This window comes from Gastrolobium bilobum, unplaced genomic scaffold (assembly GCF_033153095.1).
Source record: "Gastrolobium bilobum isolate Gb01-03AN ecotype WA unplaced genomic scaffold, APGP_CSIRO_Gbil_v1 utg1221, whole genome shotgun sequence".
Lineage (NCBI taxonomy): Eukaryota > Viridiplantae > Streptophyta > Magnoliopsida > Fabales > Fabaceae > Gastrolobium > Gastrolobium bilobum.
The window spans coordinates 939,790-953,646 of NW_026897257.1; the positions used below are offsets into that span (position 1 = coordinate 939,790).

The 13,857-nt window shown below is 34.2% G+C and overlaps 1 protein-coding gene across 1 annotated transcript; it reads right to left on the reverse strand.

Moving 5' to 3' along the window:
* Positions 1–4,504: 4,504 nt before the first annotated feature.
* LOC133305453 (uncharacterized) lies at positions 4,505–4,915 on the reverse strand. The gene has a single exon (XM_061505682.1). It carries the CDS (start codon positions 4,913–4,915, stop codon positions 4,505–4,507), a length of 411 nt encoding a protein of 136 aa, XP_061361666.1.
* Positions 4,916–13,857: the final 8,942 nt, after the last annotated feature.

Here is a 13,857-nt window from a genome sequence, read left to right on the forward strand (position 1 = left end):
TACAGTTTCACTCGCGTTGTTTTTAAAGGCTTAAAAGTTGGCCTTTAATTCTGGACCTTCTCGCTAGAGGTGGCAAAGCGGACTGCCCGCCCCTGCCCGCCAAAAGCCCGCCAAAAAGCGGGCTGGCCCGCCCCGCCCCGCCATTGAAGGTGGGCTAGATATCTATGCCCGCCCCGCCCCGTTTGGGTGGGCGGGGCGGGCTGCCCGCCAAGCCCGTCACATTTTACACTAAAAATTAAAAAAAAAAAAAATCAGCTCGGGCGGGCTTGGCTTGGCGGGCAGCGGGTTTAAAAAACTCAGCCCGCCCCGCCCCGTTTGGCGGGCGGGGCGGGCTCGGCCCATTTTGCCAGCTCTACTTCTCGCTGAAGCAAGCTTCTCAGCGAGACAATTTCTTCTCCTCGCTCACTTGCTCGCTGAAGCGTGACCGAATATCTTATAATTATTTATTTTCTTATTTTTCCTTGATATTCAGTCGTGCCAACTGCCTTTTCATCCTTATCAGGTTAGTAATTTGTTATTCCTAGTATGAAACAATAAAAAAAGATTAGGATCTTATCTATTTGTTGGCATTTTACTAACTTTTAATATTTTATTAATTAACACTATCCTTTTTAATTATATTAATTATTATTTGAACTATTTTTTTTTTTTTTTTTGATAACAATTTGAACTATATTTAACAATAAAAATATAGTGTCTTGGACACTTATCATTGACACTAATGATGTAATTATCCTCATTTATGATTTTGTAACCACCACACTAATGAAATATTAACCTCCTATTAATGGTTGTAATCCTATAAATACATATTGCTTGTATTGAAAAAATGATTGATGAATGATAATCAGAATTCTACCTTATTTCTCTTTTCTTTCTCTTTTTGTCTTCTATGTTCTTTCTCTCACTTTGTCTTGTAACACGTCTTTTCCTCATATCTCCCCCATCATTTCATAACACGTTATCAAATAGCTCTCTACAAAATTCTGCAATGACATAATGTTCAAAATCATGGCCTTCTAAAAATTAACTCATGCAAAAAATTTCAAAAACCTCTTTAGGAAAAAAAATCATTTGCCACGAATGCCTCTACCATCTATGGTTAAAAAAATTTCACATAAGTTATTTTTGTCTACAAAATAGGTATTTGGTAGGTATTCATTTGTGTGTTCCTTTATCAATTTATAATTCTTCTTCTGCCAATTCTCCTTTTTTTGTAATTTTTGTTTATACTCCTGAAGTAGCAGTGATGAAGTGGTATTGGCTATTTGACAACATATATATCATGCTCCTGAAGCAGTAGTGATGAAGTGGTATTGCGTATTTGACAAAATATATAATCATACTTTTGAAATAGCAGTGAGTGATTGAAAAATCTTATTGGGTATTTGACTGCCTACATTCTTTTGCTCCTAAAGTACAGTAAATATTTGATAATCCTTATTGTTAATTTAAGTATCACGTCACCGAAGTCGCTGCTGTAGCGTTTATTGCTTCGTCACGTGGCATGTTTATTGGCCCAATAGTGCAACGAATTTTGTGGTCACCATGGTAGATATTTTGTGCAGCTTTTCTGACACGTGGCAGAGAAAAGACTAAAGTTGTTGGACAATGTGGCGACTATAGTGCAACATGTCAGAAAAGTACATGTTGCATATGACAGTGATTATTGACGTGTCTGCCACGTGTCACTATAGTCTCTACAATGTCCAACAACTTTGGTTCAATATAAACCCGTCCCAACATACAACTTTTTTTAATTTTCTCATGTTATAGTCTCTAAATGCTGCATACAAAAAATTTCTTTCTTGTCACCTGTTATTTCTTGTCCTGTATTTTTTGTTTGAATTTTTTCAAAATGAGTGATGGGAATAATTCAATAATTGCCATTGTATAGTAAAATGTTTTGTGTGACCCCTCGGTGTAGTTATAATGATATGAAGAAGACAATATACAAGAAGTTGATATTACAACAGGGTCAATCTTTGTCTCGGTTGAGTACTAGATGCGCCTCGGGTAAAGAAAGCTAAGCTTCTATGGATATTGTTGAGGATGAAGATGTCACGTTAGTAGTAGATGCATTTCAAAATGATTGAGACTCCATATTTATTGAACTATATGTGGAAGTAGACTCTGGTGGATAGTCTAACAGTCAAGATTCTCTCCCTTCCATTCACTCCATCGACCTTAACAGGGAGCCGTTGGTGAATCCTGAAGATAGGTATGTGTCACTCCTACCTCCCTCACCCCTACCAATGTCATTTGAAATGCCTCCCACCACAAGATGATTATGATCCAATGTAGCGTACGGACAACTCTGACGAAGAGGTGGATAAAGGTCTTGTTCCAGACAGTAACTCATCTGACACTGACATTGAGGGCGATTTCGATTGTTGTCCGTCTACTGCAGTGTGTCATCTGATTCCTTCACCAGACATTGTTTATAGCATGACACGCCACTGGTAGTTTAGTCACTCTAAATTGCTACACGTGTTGAATATGATTGTTGACTACACATATTGATTCATTGCTATGCATGTGTGCTTATACAGGTGATAAGAGTGATCTATTTTGGTTTGAAACATGTTATTATATGCATATTAATTCGGCACACCCAGATCAGTAGTTTCCTGGAATAGAGGGAGCGCAAATTCCTAACTGGCAGATGGGTCAAAAGTTATATAAGGACCAAGTGTTTGAGAACAAGAACGATGTGCAAATGAGTTTAAAGTAATTTTGTATGGCGGAGTATCACATAGTTGTTGCAACAAAAAGTGATACCAAAATATCAATCATGGTATATGAAAATCACAAGGACGATTGTCCGTGGAGGATGAGGGCACATGTTATAAAGGGCGACACTGAATAGGTTATCGACAAATGGGTTAACGAATATAATTGTGATAAACAAACTCTTTCTTAAGATCACAAGCAGCTAGACTCTAATTTCATTTGTTCAATGATCCTAGGTATGTCAAATATTCGAAATTTTTGTTAATATATTTGAAAGTGTTTAATACATAAATGTTTGACGACATACATAAATGATAAGAAAAGAGCCGAATGTTAAAATTGCTCTAATCCAAGAAAGGATAGAAACAAATCATGGGTTTCACAAATCATACATGAAGACATGAAAATCAAAGCAAAAGGCAATTGTCAAAATTTATGGGGATTATGATGAGTCATACCCGTTTCTGCCAAGATGGTTGGATTACATGCTGCTATTTTCACAAAGATCTATCTATAAGCAGGATTTGAAGGATCATTTTGTTAATAATCGGATGGATCGATCTCGGAAGGTGTTTTTGGACTTTCAAACAGTGTTGATGCCTTCAATTATTGCAAGTCGTCATCCAGATAGATGGTATCCACTTATATGAAAAATATAAGGGTTAATTGCTACAACTGTGGATGACAACAATTATGTGTTATCAATTTCTTTTGCGATTGTTTTTGGGGAGAATCTTGATGACTAGTCGTGATTTTGAGCATCGATATGCATGCATGTAACATAAAAATAAGGCATCTACCTTATTTCTAATCGGCATGTGGCCTTAATGTTTGTAGTCAATAATGCGGCGGTAGGCTAACAACCACCCAAAGCATACAATGTTTATGTATTCGACATCTTGCCAGTAATTTCAACGACATATTCAGGGATATTATGTTGAAGAAGCAACTGAAAAAGCTATGTATACTTTTAGACTTCTTCATCTCTTGTTTGACATCCTATATGAAATATGTCATCAGCTTATAAGTTTGTTATTGTATGCAGGTTATACAACTTCGCGATTGGATTTTTATGCTGGATTAGAAAAATTTAAAGAAGCTGGTCCTCAAATAGCGGCATATAAATTGCATATCGAAAAAGAAATGGAGTAGCACATTTGGTGTAGAGGACAAAAGGTTTGATCACATGACTACTAAGTTGTTGGAGTGTGTTAACAAGGTCCTTATATGGGCGCAAGAAATATTCCCATTACGTCTTTGGTGCTGCTCACATATGCCCGACACGTGGAATACTTTTCGAGTCATGGCCATGAGGCCTGTGAGGAAGATAGACTGCTGGAAGCCAAACTATCTAAGCACCATGTCTGGCTGCTCGAACACCATAATATGATAATAAATAAGCTTACAGACAACCATCCATCTATGGAATTGAGCCGTGGTCGGCTAATGTGAAGAAAAACCCACATATGGCCTCTAAACACTCTATTTTACGTATCACATAAAGGTGATAGCGATATCTGACAAGGTTCGATGCTCGATGTTGTCGGCAATCAATAACATTAAATATGCAAAATGAACATTTGAGTATGAGTAATAATTATAGCGAACAAAAATTATAAATGTAATCAGTATATCATACCTATGTTCGTATATGGCCTGCGGGTCAACCACAGCTAGGATAGGAGGGGAAATCCTACACAATTGAGTCCACGCCTACAACTGCAGTAGCAATACACACCCACGCATATTAGAGTGTGATATGTATGTCAGTCTAGACAACTACAATAAAGGTGCGTGAGTACTGCAGAACCCAACTAAAGGTGCTCGTCCGTTGAAAATCGTCCAAAAAAAGCAAAAATCTAGCTGGCACATAGCTGGAGGCAGTGTGAACTAACAACATCCCACCCAAGATGCGCATAAACAATGCACATGTGTACATAATGCGTTGTGGCTCAGTTCTAGCATCTTGCGCATAGCTACCATAATTATGGCGCAAAAAACCTAAGTTCAACCCACCTCCTTTGAAATCTCGCTCTATCAATGGAACAAGTCCCAGATTTTGGAAAACTAGCTGACGCAAGCCATGCTGTCCAGCACGATCGAAGATAACTTCACCATTTGTGGGTAAACCTAATAGATAGTGTACATCCTCTAAGGTGATCGTCATCTCACCCTGCGACATGTGAAAGGTCTGTGTCTCAGGCCGCCAACGATCGACAAGCACAACAATAAGTGAATGGTCAATCTAAAACAATAAAACGAGTGATGTTATTGAATTATTACAACAAAACCCTATAAACATTAATAACCAATAAGTGTACACTAACTTTGTGGTTGCGCAGCTGCGCAACGTCATAGAAACCAACCTGTCTCAAATAAGGATGGATTTGCTCAGGTATATTTATATGATCAGGTGTGTATGCGTGCCTGACATTAAGTTTGCGATCCTCCGCGCAATTCCACACGTATGTGTTTCTTTTGTAATGTCAGGAGAAAGCGATCAAAGGATCCTAAGGTAATCTAAAAATGAGAAGAGCTTGAGAAGATGGGAGGTGCGAGGTCATTATCTTCACAGGGCGGTGAATCAGTAAGGGAATCCATGAATCTATTTGAAAAAATAATTTAAATAAATTAATAACACTATTTATAAATATTAATTTATAAATAACAAAGAATAAAATATCATCTATCTTATGGTTTCAAGTCCTAAAATAAATATAATTAAAATAAAATATATATAACAAAAATATTAAGACTAATGTTAAAATTCTATTTATAAAAAAATATCAATTATCCTATTGTTTACGTATTCTAGTTCATATAGCAAAAATAAAACAGGTCATCTATCCTATCCTAACACTAACTAAAAAAATAAAAAAATAAAATATTATTTATCTTACAGTTTCAATTCCTAAAATAAAATACATTAAATTACAATGTTAAAATGCTATTTATAATGTAAATTTTAAATATAAAATTAAAATATCAACTATCCTAGTATTTATTCCATACACTAGCAGAAATAAAATAAAATAAAAATATCACCATATACTAACATATACTTGTAATGTATGAATAAAAAAATATAAAAACTTTGTGAGAAAAAGGAGAAAACCTAAAAGTAGAGAGGGAATTTTTAGAGAGATTAAAGTGAAATGAAGAGTGAGGGGTCGAGGTGAGTATTTATTAGACTAAAGTCGCGAGGATGGAGGCAACTTTGATCATTTTTTGGTCTGGACGTGACACGTGTCAGATATGCAGATCTGATCAGACTATAATTTCTACGCTATCCAGCAACTTAGGTGCTCTCTTCAATCTCAATAAAGCTGCACAATAAAGGTTGTTATTTATTTAAAAAAAAAAAAAATTGTTATTTTGACCATAAAAGTCATTGTACCCTTGGACGACTTTTGTGGCTCCAATAAACATGTCATGTGGCCGAACAATAAACATTACAATGGCCAGTGGACTTACATGATCCTTTAGTAAAATTTTGCTGTTGCGTAGCATTCAAGTTAATAGTATTAAAAAGTGTGGCAAATAGGTGAATGTCCCTTAATATGATGTGGCAAATATATATTAAAAGATAAAATTCCATATCTGTGTGGCAGTTTCCATATACATGTGGCTGTCGTCCATGAACTATTATCCTCTTATAGAAAGTCGGTGAGACAGACTGTCGAATAAGTTTGAGTGGTGCACTGCACATAAAGAGGTCTCACTGAAATTACTAAAAAAAAAAAAGAGGCCTCACTGTTTCTCCTATTGTGCCTATATAAGCATTAAGCAGCACACCTCATTAACACAACACTCCAAGGCAATAAGCAATAGGCATGGGTGGTGTGCTTGGGCGTTAAGGTCCTCTCAACTCACAAGAAAAGGCAGAAAGTAGAATGCAGCCAAGAATGATTTGCCGGCAATAATAACGAGCATTCTTTATTTATTTAACTAATTAAAAATTTGTTTCTATCTTTTCTGCTGGCAAGTTGTTCTTGGCTATATTTTGTTTTCTTCTTCTCATGTGATGCTCTGCGGACCCATATGTTGAAGCATCTCAAGAAATTATGTGATCAAGTAACCTTGGTCACGCACCTCATCAACAAATTATGCATTACATCTCTTTCTCTCTCTAGATTTGCTTAAATTATTTTGTTCTTATTTTTATTTTGAAAATTCATATTTTCCTCTTCTCATAGATTAGCATGAGTATTCTAATAAAAAAAATTATTTCTCGTCGATTTTCAAATTTGTAAAGATAAAATAAAAATTTTAGATTAAGTTTCAAAGTCAATGCTAAATGTATAAATATTATATTATTTTCAAAAGTCATGCATGCAAGTAATGCTAAAAATTCCCCAAAATATATGAAAAATCCTAAAGTTATAGGGTACTGATACAACTATTTTCTTCCTATTTTAAAATTTAACTTATTATTGTATTTCTCTTTTTTAGTTATATATTAATTTGTTAATCCTCTCAAAGTATATAACAATCTGTCCTTCTTTGATCGAAATTTGACTAGATTTTAGTCTTTGATAAGTCATTTGTCGAGTGAATGATCAAACAGAAAGAAACTGCTATATAATTTGAGAAGTAGGATAAAATAGTATTTTTTTTAAAAAAAACGGGAGTAAATTGGACAATCATCTCTCATAAAATTATTTATAACTATTTAATATGTTCAATGTTCGTTTACGTTAGACTAAAATATAGTAATTAAGCAAGATCTTGGGTATAAATTTTTGTGAATGCACAAAAAAAAATTGAGACAGCTAACTCCAGAATGATGTGAATATTCCCAATTCGAATAAGATTACTTTCTAAGAAGAACATTTGTGATTTATCCAAAAGAAAAAAATATAGTAATTTCATTTATTAGATGAAAAGAACTTAAGTTTTAAAAATAAAAAATAATAATATTGAAATATCTTTCATGAATATGGACTATATATGGAGCAAAAGTTACTGATAAACTAATTATATTAAGGGATAGAATATATTTACAAACTTTTTATTTCCAAACTTAACTATGCACTAAGGATAATATGAGTTGGTTTATATACTACCCTTAGTACATAATTAAGTTTGTAAACAAAAAGTTTATAAATATAATTTTCCTTTTTTATATATTTAAATTTTTTAGTTAAATTTTAATAGTAATTTTTTCAATATTTTGTATAGAAATACCAAAAATCAGTTCGAATTTAAAATTCAATAGAGGTTAAACCCGGTTCATGGAATTATGGTTATCTCCTACTAGATAGAATGTATAAATAATGGGTTCGCCACTTCTCCTATTGCTATAGATGAGAAATTTTACAACAAATATATTTATATTAGAATTCACCGATGAATTTTGACATTTAAAAAAAAATTCACAATTCTCCAACGGATCCTAATATAAATAAGTATTGTTGCAAAATTTCTCATTCCCATAAATAATCTAATTAATGACCGCATCGATTAAGGAACCGATTTTCGATCAGACCAGCTCATCTGGGACGAATTTGATAACTTTACATAAAATTAATTATATTTTTTCCCTTAAAGTATACTCTTCACTTTAGAGGAGATAAATCTATTTGCGACCGAATTTTGAAAAGAAAAATTAAGTAGTACTTTTACGACATAATTTTCAAAAAAAAATTAAGTTACTTTTCTTAACCTTATGAGAAAAGCACAATTTTTTTCTTCAAAACTTATTTAATTATCATTAAAAATTTGAACATATTTAACTAAAAAGGTATTTCTAAAAATATAAATAAACTAACAGACTCTAACTCTAGGATCATGATCTGCTTTTACTTTTTTAAATCTTTTGGTACAACAATAGGTTATTATTATACATAATATGTAAAGTTTTTACTTAATCTTTTTCGTCAATTTTGGTTGAGCTATAAGCTGGCTTGTATTTATAGTTCATGCAATATGAAATAAAAAAATTTAGAAAGTTGTTACCAAAAAAATAAAATAAAATTAGAAGGTTAATAATCTTTTGATGCTACCCCAAGGCCTCAACTGCTAGAGTATCTGTGCTTGTACTACGGCATATTTCGTCAATTAGGGTGTTTGGTAGAAGAGATTTTTTTTTACCAGAAATTTTTTTTGGGTATATGGTGAGAATTTTTTTTCAGAAGTAAGTTACGAAAAGATGTTTGGTAGGCCAAAAATTTTCTAAGAAAATTGAGTTAATTTTACTGATGCTATGTTTGATTTATTATAAATTATTTATGAGAATCTGAACTGAAATAATAAAATTATCTATTTTTACATATCAGCTCATATATTATATAAGGGCATTTTTGTCTCAAAATGTGAAAATACGTTTCCCGGTTGGTGGAAAAAAAAAAAACAATAGTATGGATAGGATGAGATTTTTTTTTCCATGCGTAATGAAAAACGGGAATAATGAAAAAAATATTCCGAGATAGTTTTACTATTTCTCATACTAAACATGATTAAAAAAAATCCTCACCTCACTTTTCCAAATTTTCTCCCAAAATACTCGTACCAAACACGCTTTAGGTTAACATTTCGAATCTTGGTTCTGCTATCCCGCATTAATTGTCTCAATTAACTTACTTCAGTTAAAATCCCACAATTATTCTATACTTAATTATTTCGGTTAATTAAAAAAAACATTGTTTTGTTAAGGAGATAATATGCTATTTTTATCAATATTCTAGGTTTAAATCCAGCATTGTTGCTCATTATTCTATGCTCGGTAGGATTGATTATTCCAGTAGTATATTTCTAGCAAAAGAAGAGAGAGAGTAAAAAGAATCGATCATCTATATCATTCATGTATGGAATTCACTGATTCGCGACTACTTACACTTGTTAAATATCTTCTGTACCATCTGCATTATCATTGAAAATGCGGATGTATTTGGCGCCCATATATATATATATATAAAGGATGATTTTACATCGATGTAAGTTAATGGCGGACTTAAAAAATTTAATTTATGTCTATACACTTAACGGCAGTGGTTCGGGGGCAACTATAAAAGAATATCTCGTTTTTTTGTAAATGCATTAAAAAATAAAAGAAAATAGATAAGAAGATAAAAGAAAAATATTCACATATATCAAACTTTGTTATTTCAAATTATTTCAGGCATATCTCCTTTTTATAAATGCTATTTCAAGATAGAGTAAAGTATCTCTTAGGTCCTCAACAAATATTATGAAGCCCAATTTAATCCCTTGCAGAAAAAAAGTCGACTCATGGTCCCTCTGAAATTCAAAATATATCTATGTTAGTCTTTTTGAGAGACTAATATAAGTCTTTTTTGAATCTCAGAGATACCACGATTTTGACTAACTATGTCTATTTTAAATTTTAAAGGGACCATAAATCTACTTTTTTTTTTAAGGTATTAAAATGAGCCCCTTGATTTTTATTGAGTACCTGAAAGGTACTTTACTCTTCAAGCTATTCACATAGCAATTCATGCAGTAATAGAGATGACTCACCAACTATTCATATATATCAAGTTTTGCTATTTCAAACGAATTTTTTTTGTGTCTGCACTTGCACACGTTGACAACCATATAGTTCCGCCAGTGGTGTAAGTTACTTTCCAAAAAAAAAATCTGATTTATTAAATATTTAAACTATTATATACAAACAAATTAATTATCAAAATTTAGTATAATACTTTTTATTAATATTATGCCTTTTTATATATATATATATATATATATATATATATATATATATATTCTTCTCTAGAGGCTTAAAGCTAAGCAGAAGAATAGGCATAGGTGAGTGGTTGGGAATCTATATTATATCTTAGACTAATACAGTGTACAGAGAATGACACGTAGACAAATGATCTAGGAACATAGAAATATTAAAGTCTATGTCCATACAGATAAGGAAATCAAGGGTGTGCATGACAACCATTCTATTCTATAGCACTGTTTCTGAAAAGAAACAATTCTTTTCTATTTCTGTGCCATGGAACAATTTCTGAGAAAAAAAATGTATTTGATAACATGTTCTATTTTTATTCCGAGAATGAGAATTGTGTTTGATAACACAACAAATAATATAATAAAAAATAATTCCTATTAAATAAAAAAATTCTCGATCATCACTTTCCTTTCCACATGGTGTGGTTGTAGTGGTGGCGGCGGCGGCAATACGATAGTGGTGGTGGCAGTGACGTGGTGAAGATAGTGGTGGTGGTTGTGATAGCAGTGGATGCGACGATGGCGGTGGTAATGGTGGCGGCGGCGGTGGTAGTGGTGGAAGTGACGGCAGTGGTTGCGACAATGGTGGTGGGTATGATGGTTGGTGGCGGCAACAATGGTAGCAGTGACATGCTGTTGGTGGTGGCAGTGGCTGCGGCGGTGGCGATAGGTGACGGTAATGGCTGTGACGATGGTGGTGGTGGTTGGTGGCGGTGGCAGCGACGACGGTGGTGGTTGGTGATGGTAGTGGTGGCGTCGTGGTGGTGGTAGTGATGGCGATGGGGGTGGTGGCAGTGGCATGTGATGGCGATGGTGGCAGTGACGGCAGTGGTTGATGGTGATGGTGGTGGTGGTTGATGGTGACGGTGATAGTGGTGGTGGTGGTGGTGGTGGCGGCGGCGACAGTAGTTGTGGTGGTGGTGATGGTGATAGTTGTGGTGGTGATAGGTGGAGGTGGTGGTGGTATCGTGGTGGTGAGGGGTGGTGACGATGACACTAGTGGTACGATGGTAGAGTGATTGAGAGGGATAAGTGTTTCTCATTTTGTGCCCAGGAACAAAAAAGCAGAAATTTTTTTATTCTTTTTTCTGTTCCCCAGCACAAAAATTAAACCGGTTCATCCCGGGAACAAAAAAATAAACCGGTTTTACCAAACGAGTTTCCTATCCATTTCTGTTCCCGGGAACAGAAATTAAAAAAGAATTGATTCCGGGAAAGTTGTCATGCACACCCCAATTGAGTCAAAATCTAATCAGAACCACTTTTGGTCAGCTAAATTTCTGAGAACAAATTCTCATTGACAAAGCCATATCATAAACATGGTGTAAGCACTGTTATATCTGACAGCCTTACCTGTTTATATTCTATTCCAAGAACAACAATAAATCAATCAACACAATTATGGGAAGACAATGGGCTGAGTCAACTTTTGCTTGATTCCAAACAGCAAAGAATGGTTTTGGCTAAGGAGTAGTATGGAAAAGTTCATAGCCACATGGGACCAATATTGTAGAGTTTGCAACAACTTTTTAGGGAATTACTCAACTTGTGTCCATAATTATCACACGGATTCCAACCTTTGACCTTCTCTGCTTATAAATTGGCTACAATGATACTCAAGATTATACAAGCTAAGTGAAATATGAGAGTCTTAGAAAGCGTGGTTGTTTGCTCAAGTGTCTTGCATGAAGGTATAGAGAGTAGATTTGAGCCAGGATGGCTTGCCGGCATATGCTGAAAAGCAGAGTTCCCCTAAGTGGGTGTTGCTGCGGGCCATCTTGTCTCACATTTGCTCCCTTTCCTCTTATATGAGATTTTTGGAAAGGGCTTGATGTATGATGTCCATTGTGCCTTGTTTGTTCAGAGAATGTCACAGTAACAACCAATATATATATATAGCAGAAAGAATGTGTTTAGCTTTTCTCATGGTTTGAAGAATGTATTTACCTATTTATTTGAATTTGTTACTGATACCACTGACCTACTCAAGTTTTTTTAGCTGTATCCACCAAGATTCCACCTGGGCATTTGAAAGACATGCAATGATACCTGCTTTTCCCATCTATCAAGCCTCTTCAGTTAGATCAATCTTTATTGCGACAAGTGTGAGTTGGACAGGGGAACCAGATCTATTATATATACATGGATTACTATTTAATTTCATAATTGCTTTATGTAAATGAAGTCAAAATTTCACCTGTAATTGTCCCCTGATCCAGAATGTCATTAGATTGTAATATGTATTGTTTGGGGGCTTTTAAACTCTTGCAATGATTATGATTTGTCTAGGATTCTTGCCTAATGCTTACTGTTCGGTTCCATATCTTGTCTATTTTTTATAGAAATGTGCATGGGTCGAACCGAGCCGAATTTTTTTAAAAATCGAACCAAATTGGTTTAAATGGTTTGGTTCGGTTCAAAATTGATTCGGTTTGGAAGTGAATCGGTTCGGTTCAATTCAGAACCGGTTCGGGTCGACTCTATTTTCAAAAGAAAAAAAATTAAAAAATTAAAAAATAAAGTTATAAAAATCAATTTGGTTTGGTTTGAAAACGGTTCGGTTCTGTTCAAAATGGTTCGGTTCGTAAATTGATTCTTTAAAAACCGGTTCGGTTCATGAATTGATTCTTTAAAAACAGGTTCGGTTCATGAACTGATTTTTAAAAACCGGTTATTTAAGGGTGGTTCAGTTCCGTTCATGATTCGATTCAGTTTTTTGGTTATTTTGTACACTCCTAATTTTTTATGATAATAAATAAGTGAAGTCGTGTAATTTAATAGCTTGGATGCCGCTTCTAAATATCTAAAAAACAAGTAAAACTGCAGAGTTTGTGCAAATATTAATTATTGATGAATTTTAACGTGAGTTTTGCACCTCAAAAAAAAAAAAAAAAGGATGAGGCGCCTTAAATAAATGCAGGAAAATACCTAAACAATTGCTGTCAACAAAACCAAATAATGTAATATGTAATTGTTAAGGTTTTTTCCAGCACTTATTTTAGGCGTCTAATGTTTTGTGCATGAATGCATAGATATTAGTCTTAGTTGTGACCCAAAAACCATCACAATCCTTCGATGCACCAGAGCAAATGTACATAAAAGTAAACGTTGGGCCCAAAGAAGCAGTGACATTAACACTAATTAAAACTTACTCGAGAACAATATGCATGGAACTGAATAGAGGTATATATTAACGAGTTGCAACAGTTACTTATTAAGACAACTTCGGCCATTCGTCTTATTCCTAAGGTTGTCTTGTGACAGAGCTGAGTTTGGAATTTGATAACAGCTCTCATGTTGTTTAACAATAAATTGGAGCAAGGATGGATCTAAAGGACTCAAGCACTAAATTGAAGATCAAAGAAGTTACTAATCGCACCTTAGAAGTAATTCAAGCTCAAAAGGAGGGTGTTTTAGTGCTCC

Bases quoted from the DNA above. Each gene is read 5' to 3' on its own strand.
- LOC133305453 (XM_061505682.1), bottom strand. From the start codon at position 4,915: ATGTCGCAGGGTGAGATGACGATCACCTTAGAGGATGTACACTATCTA.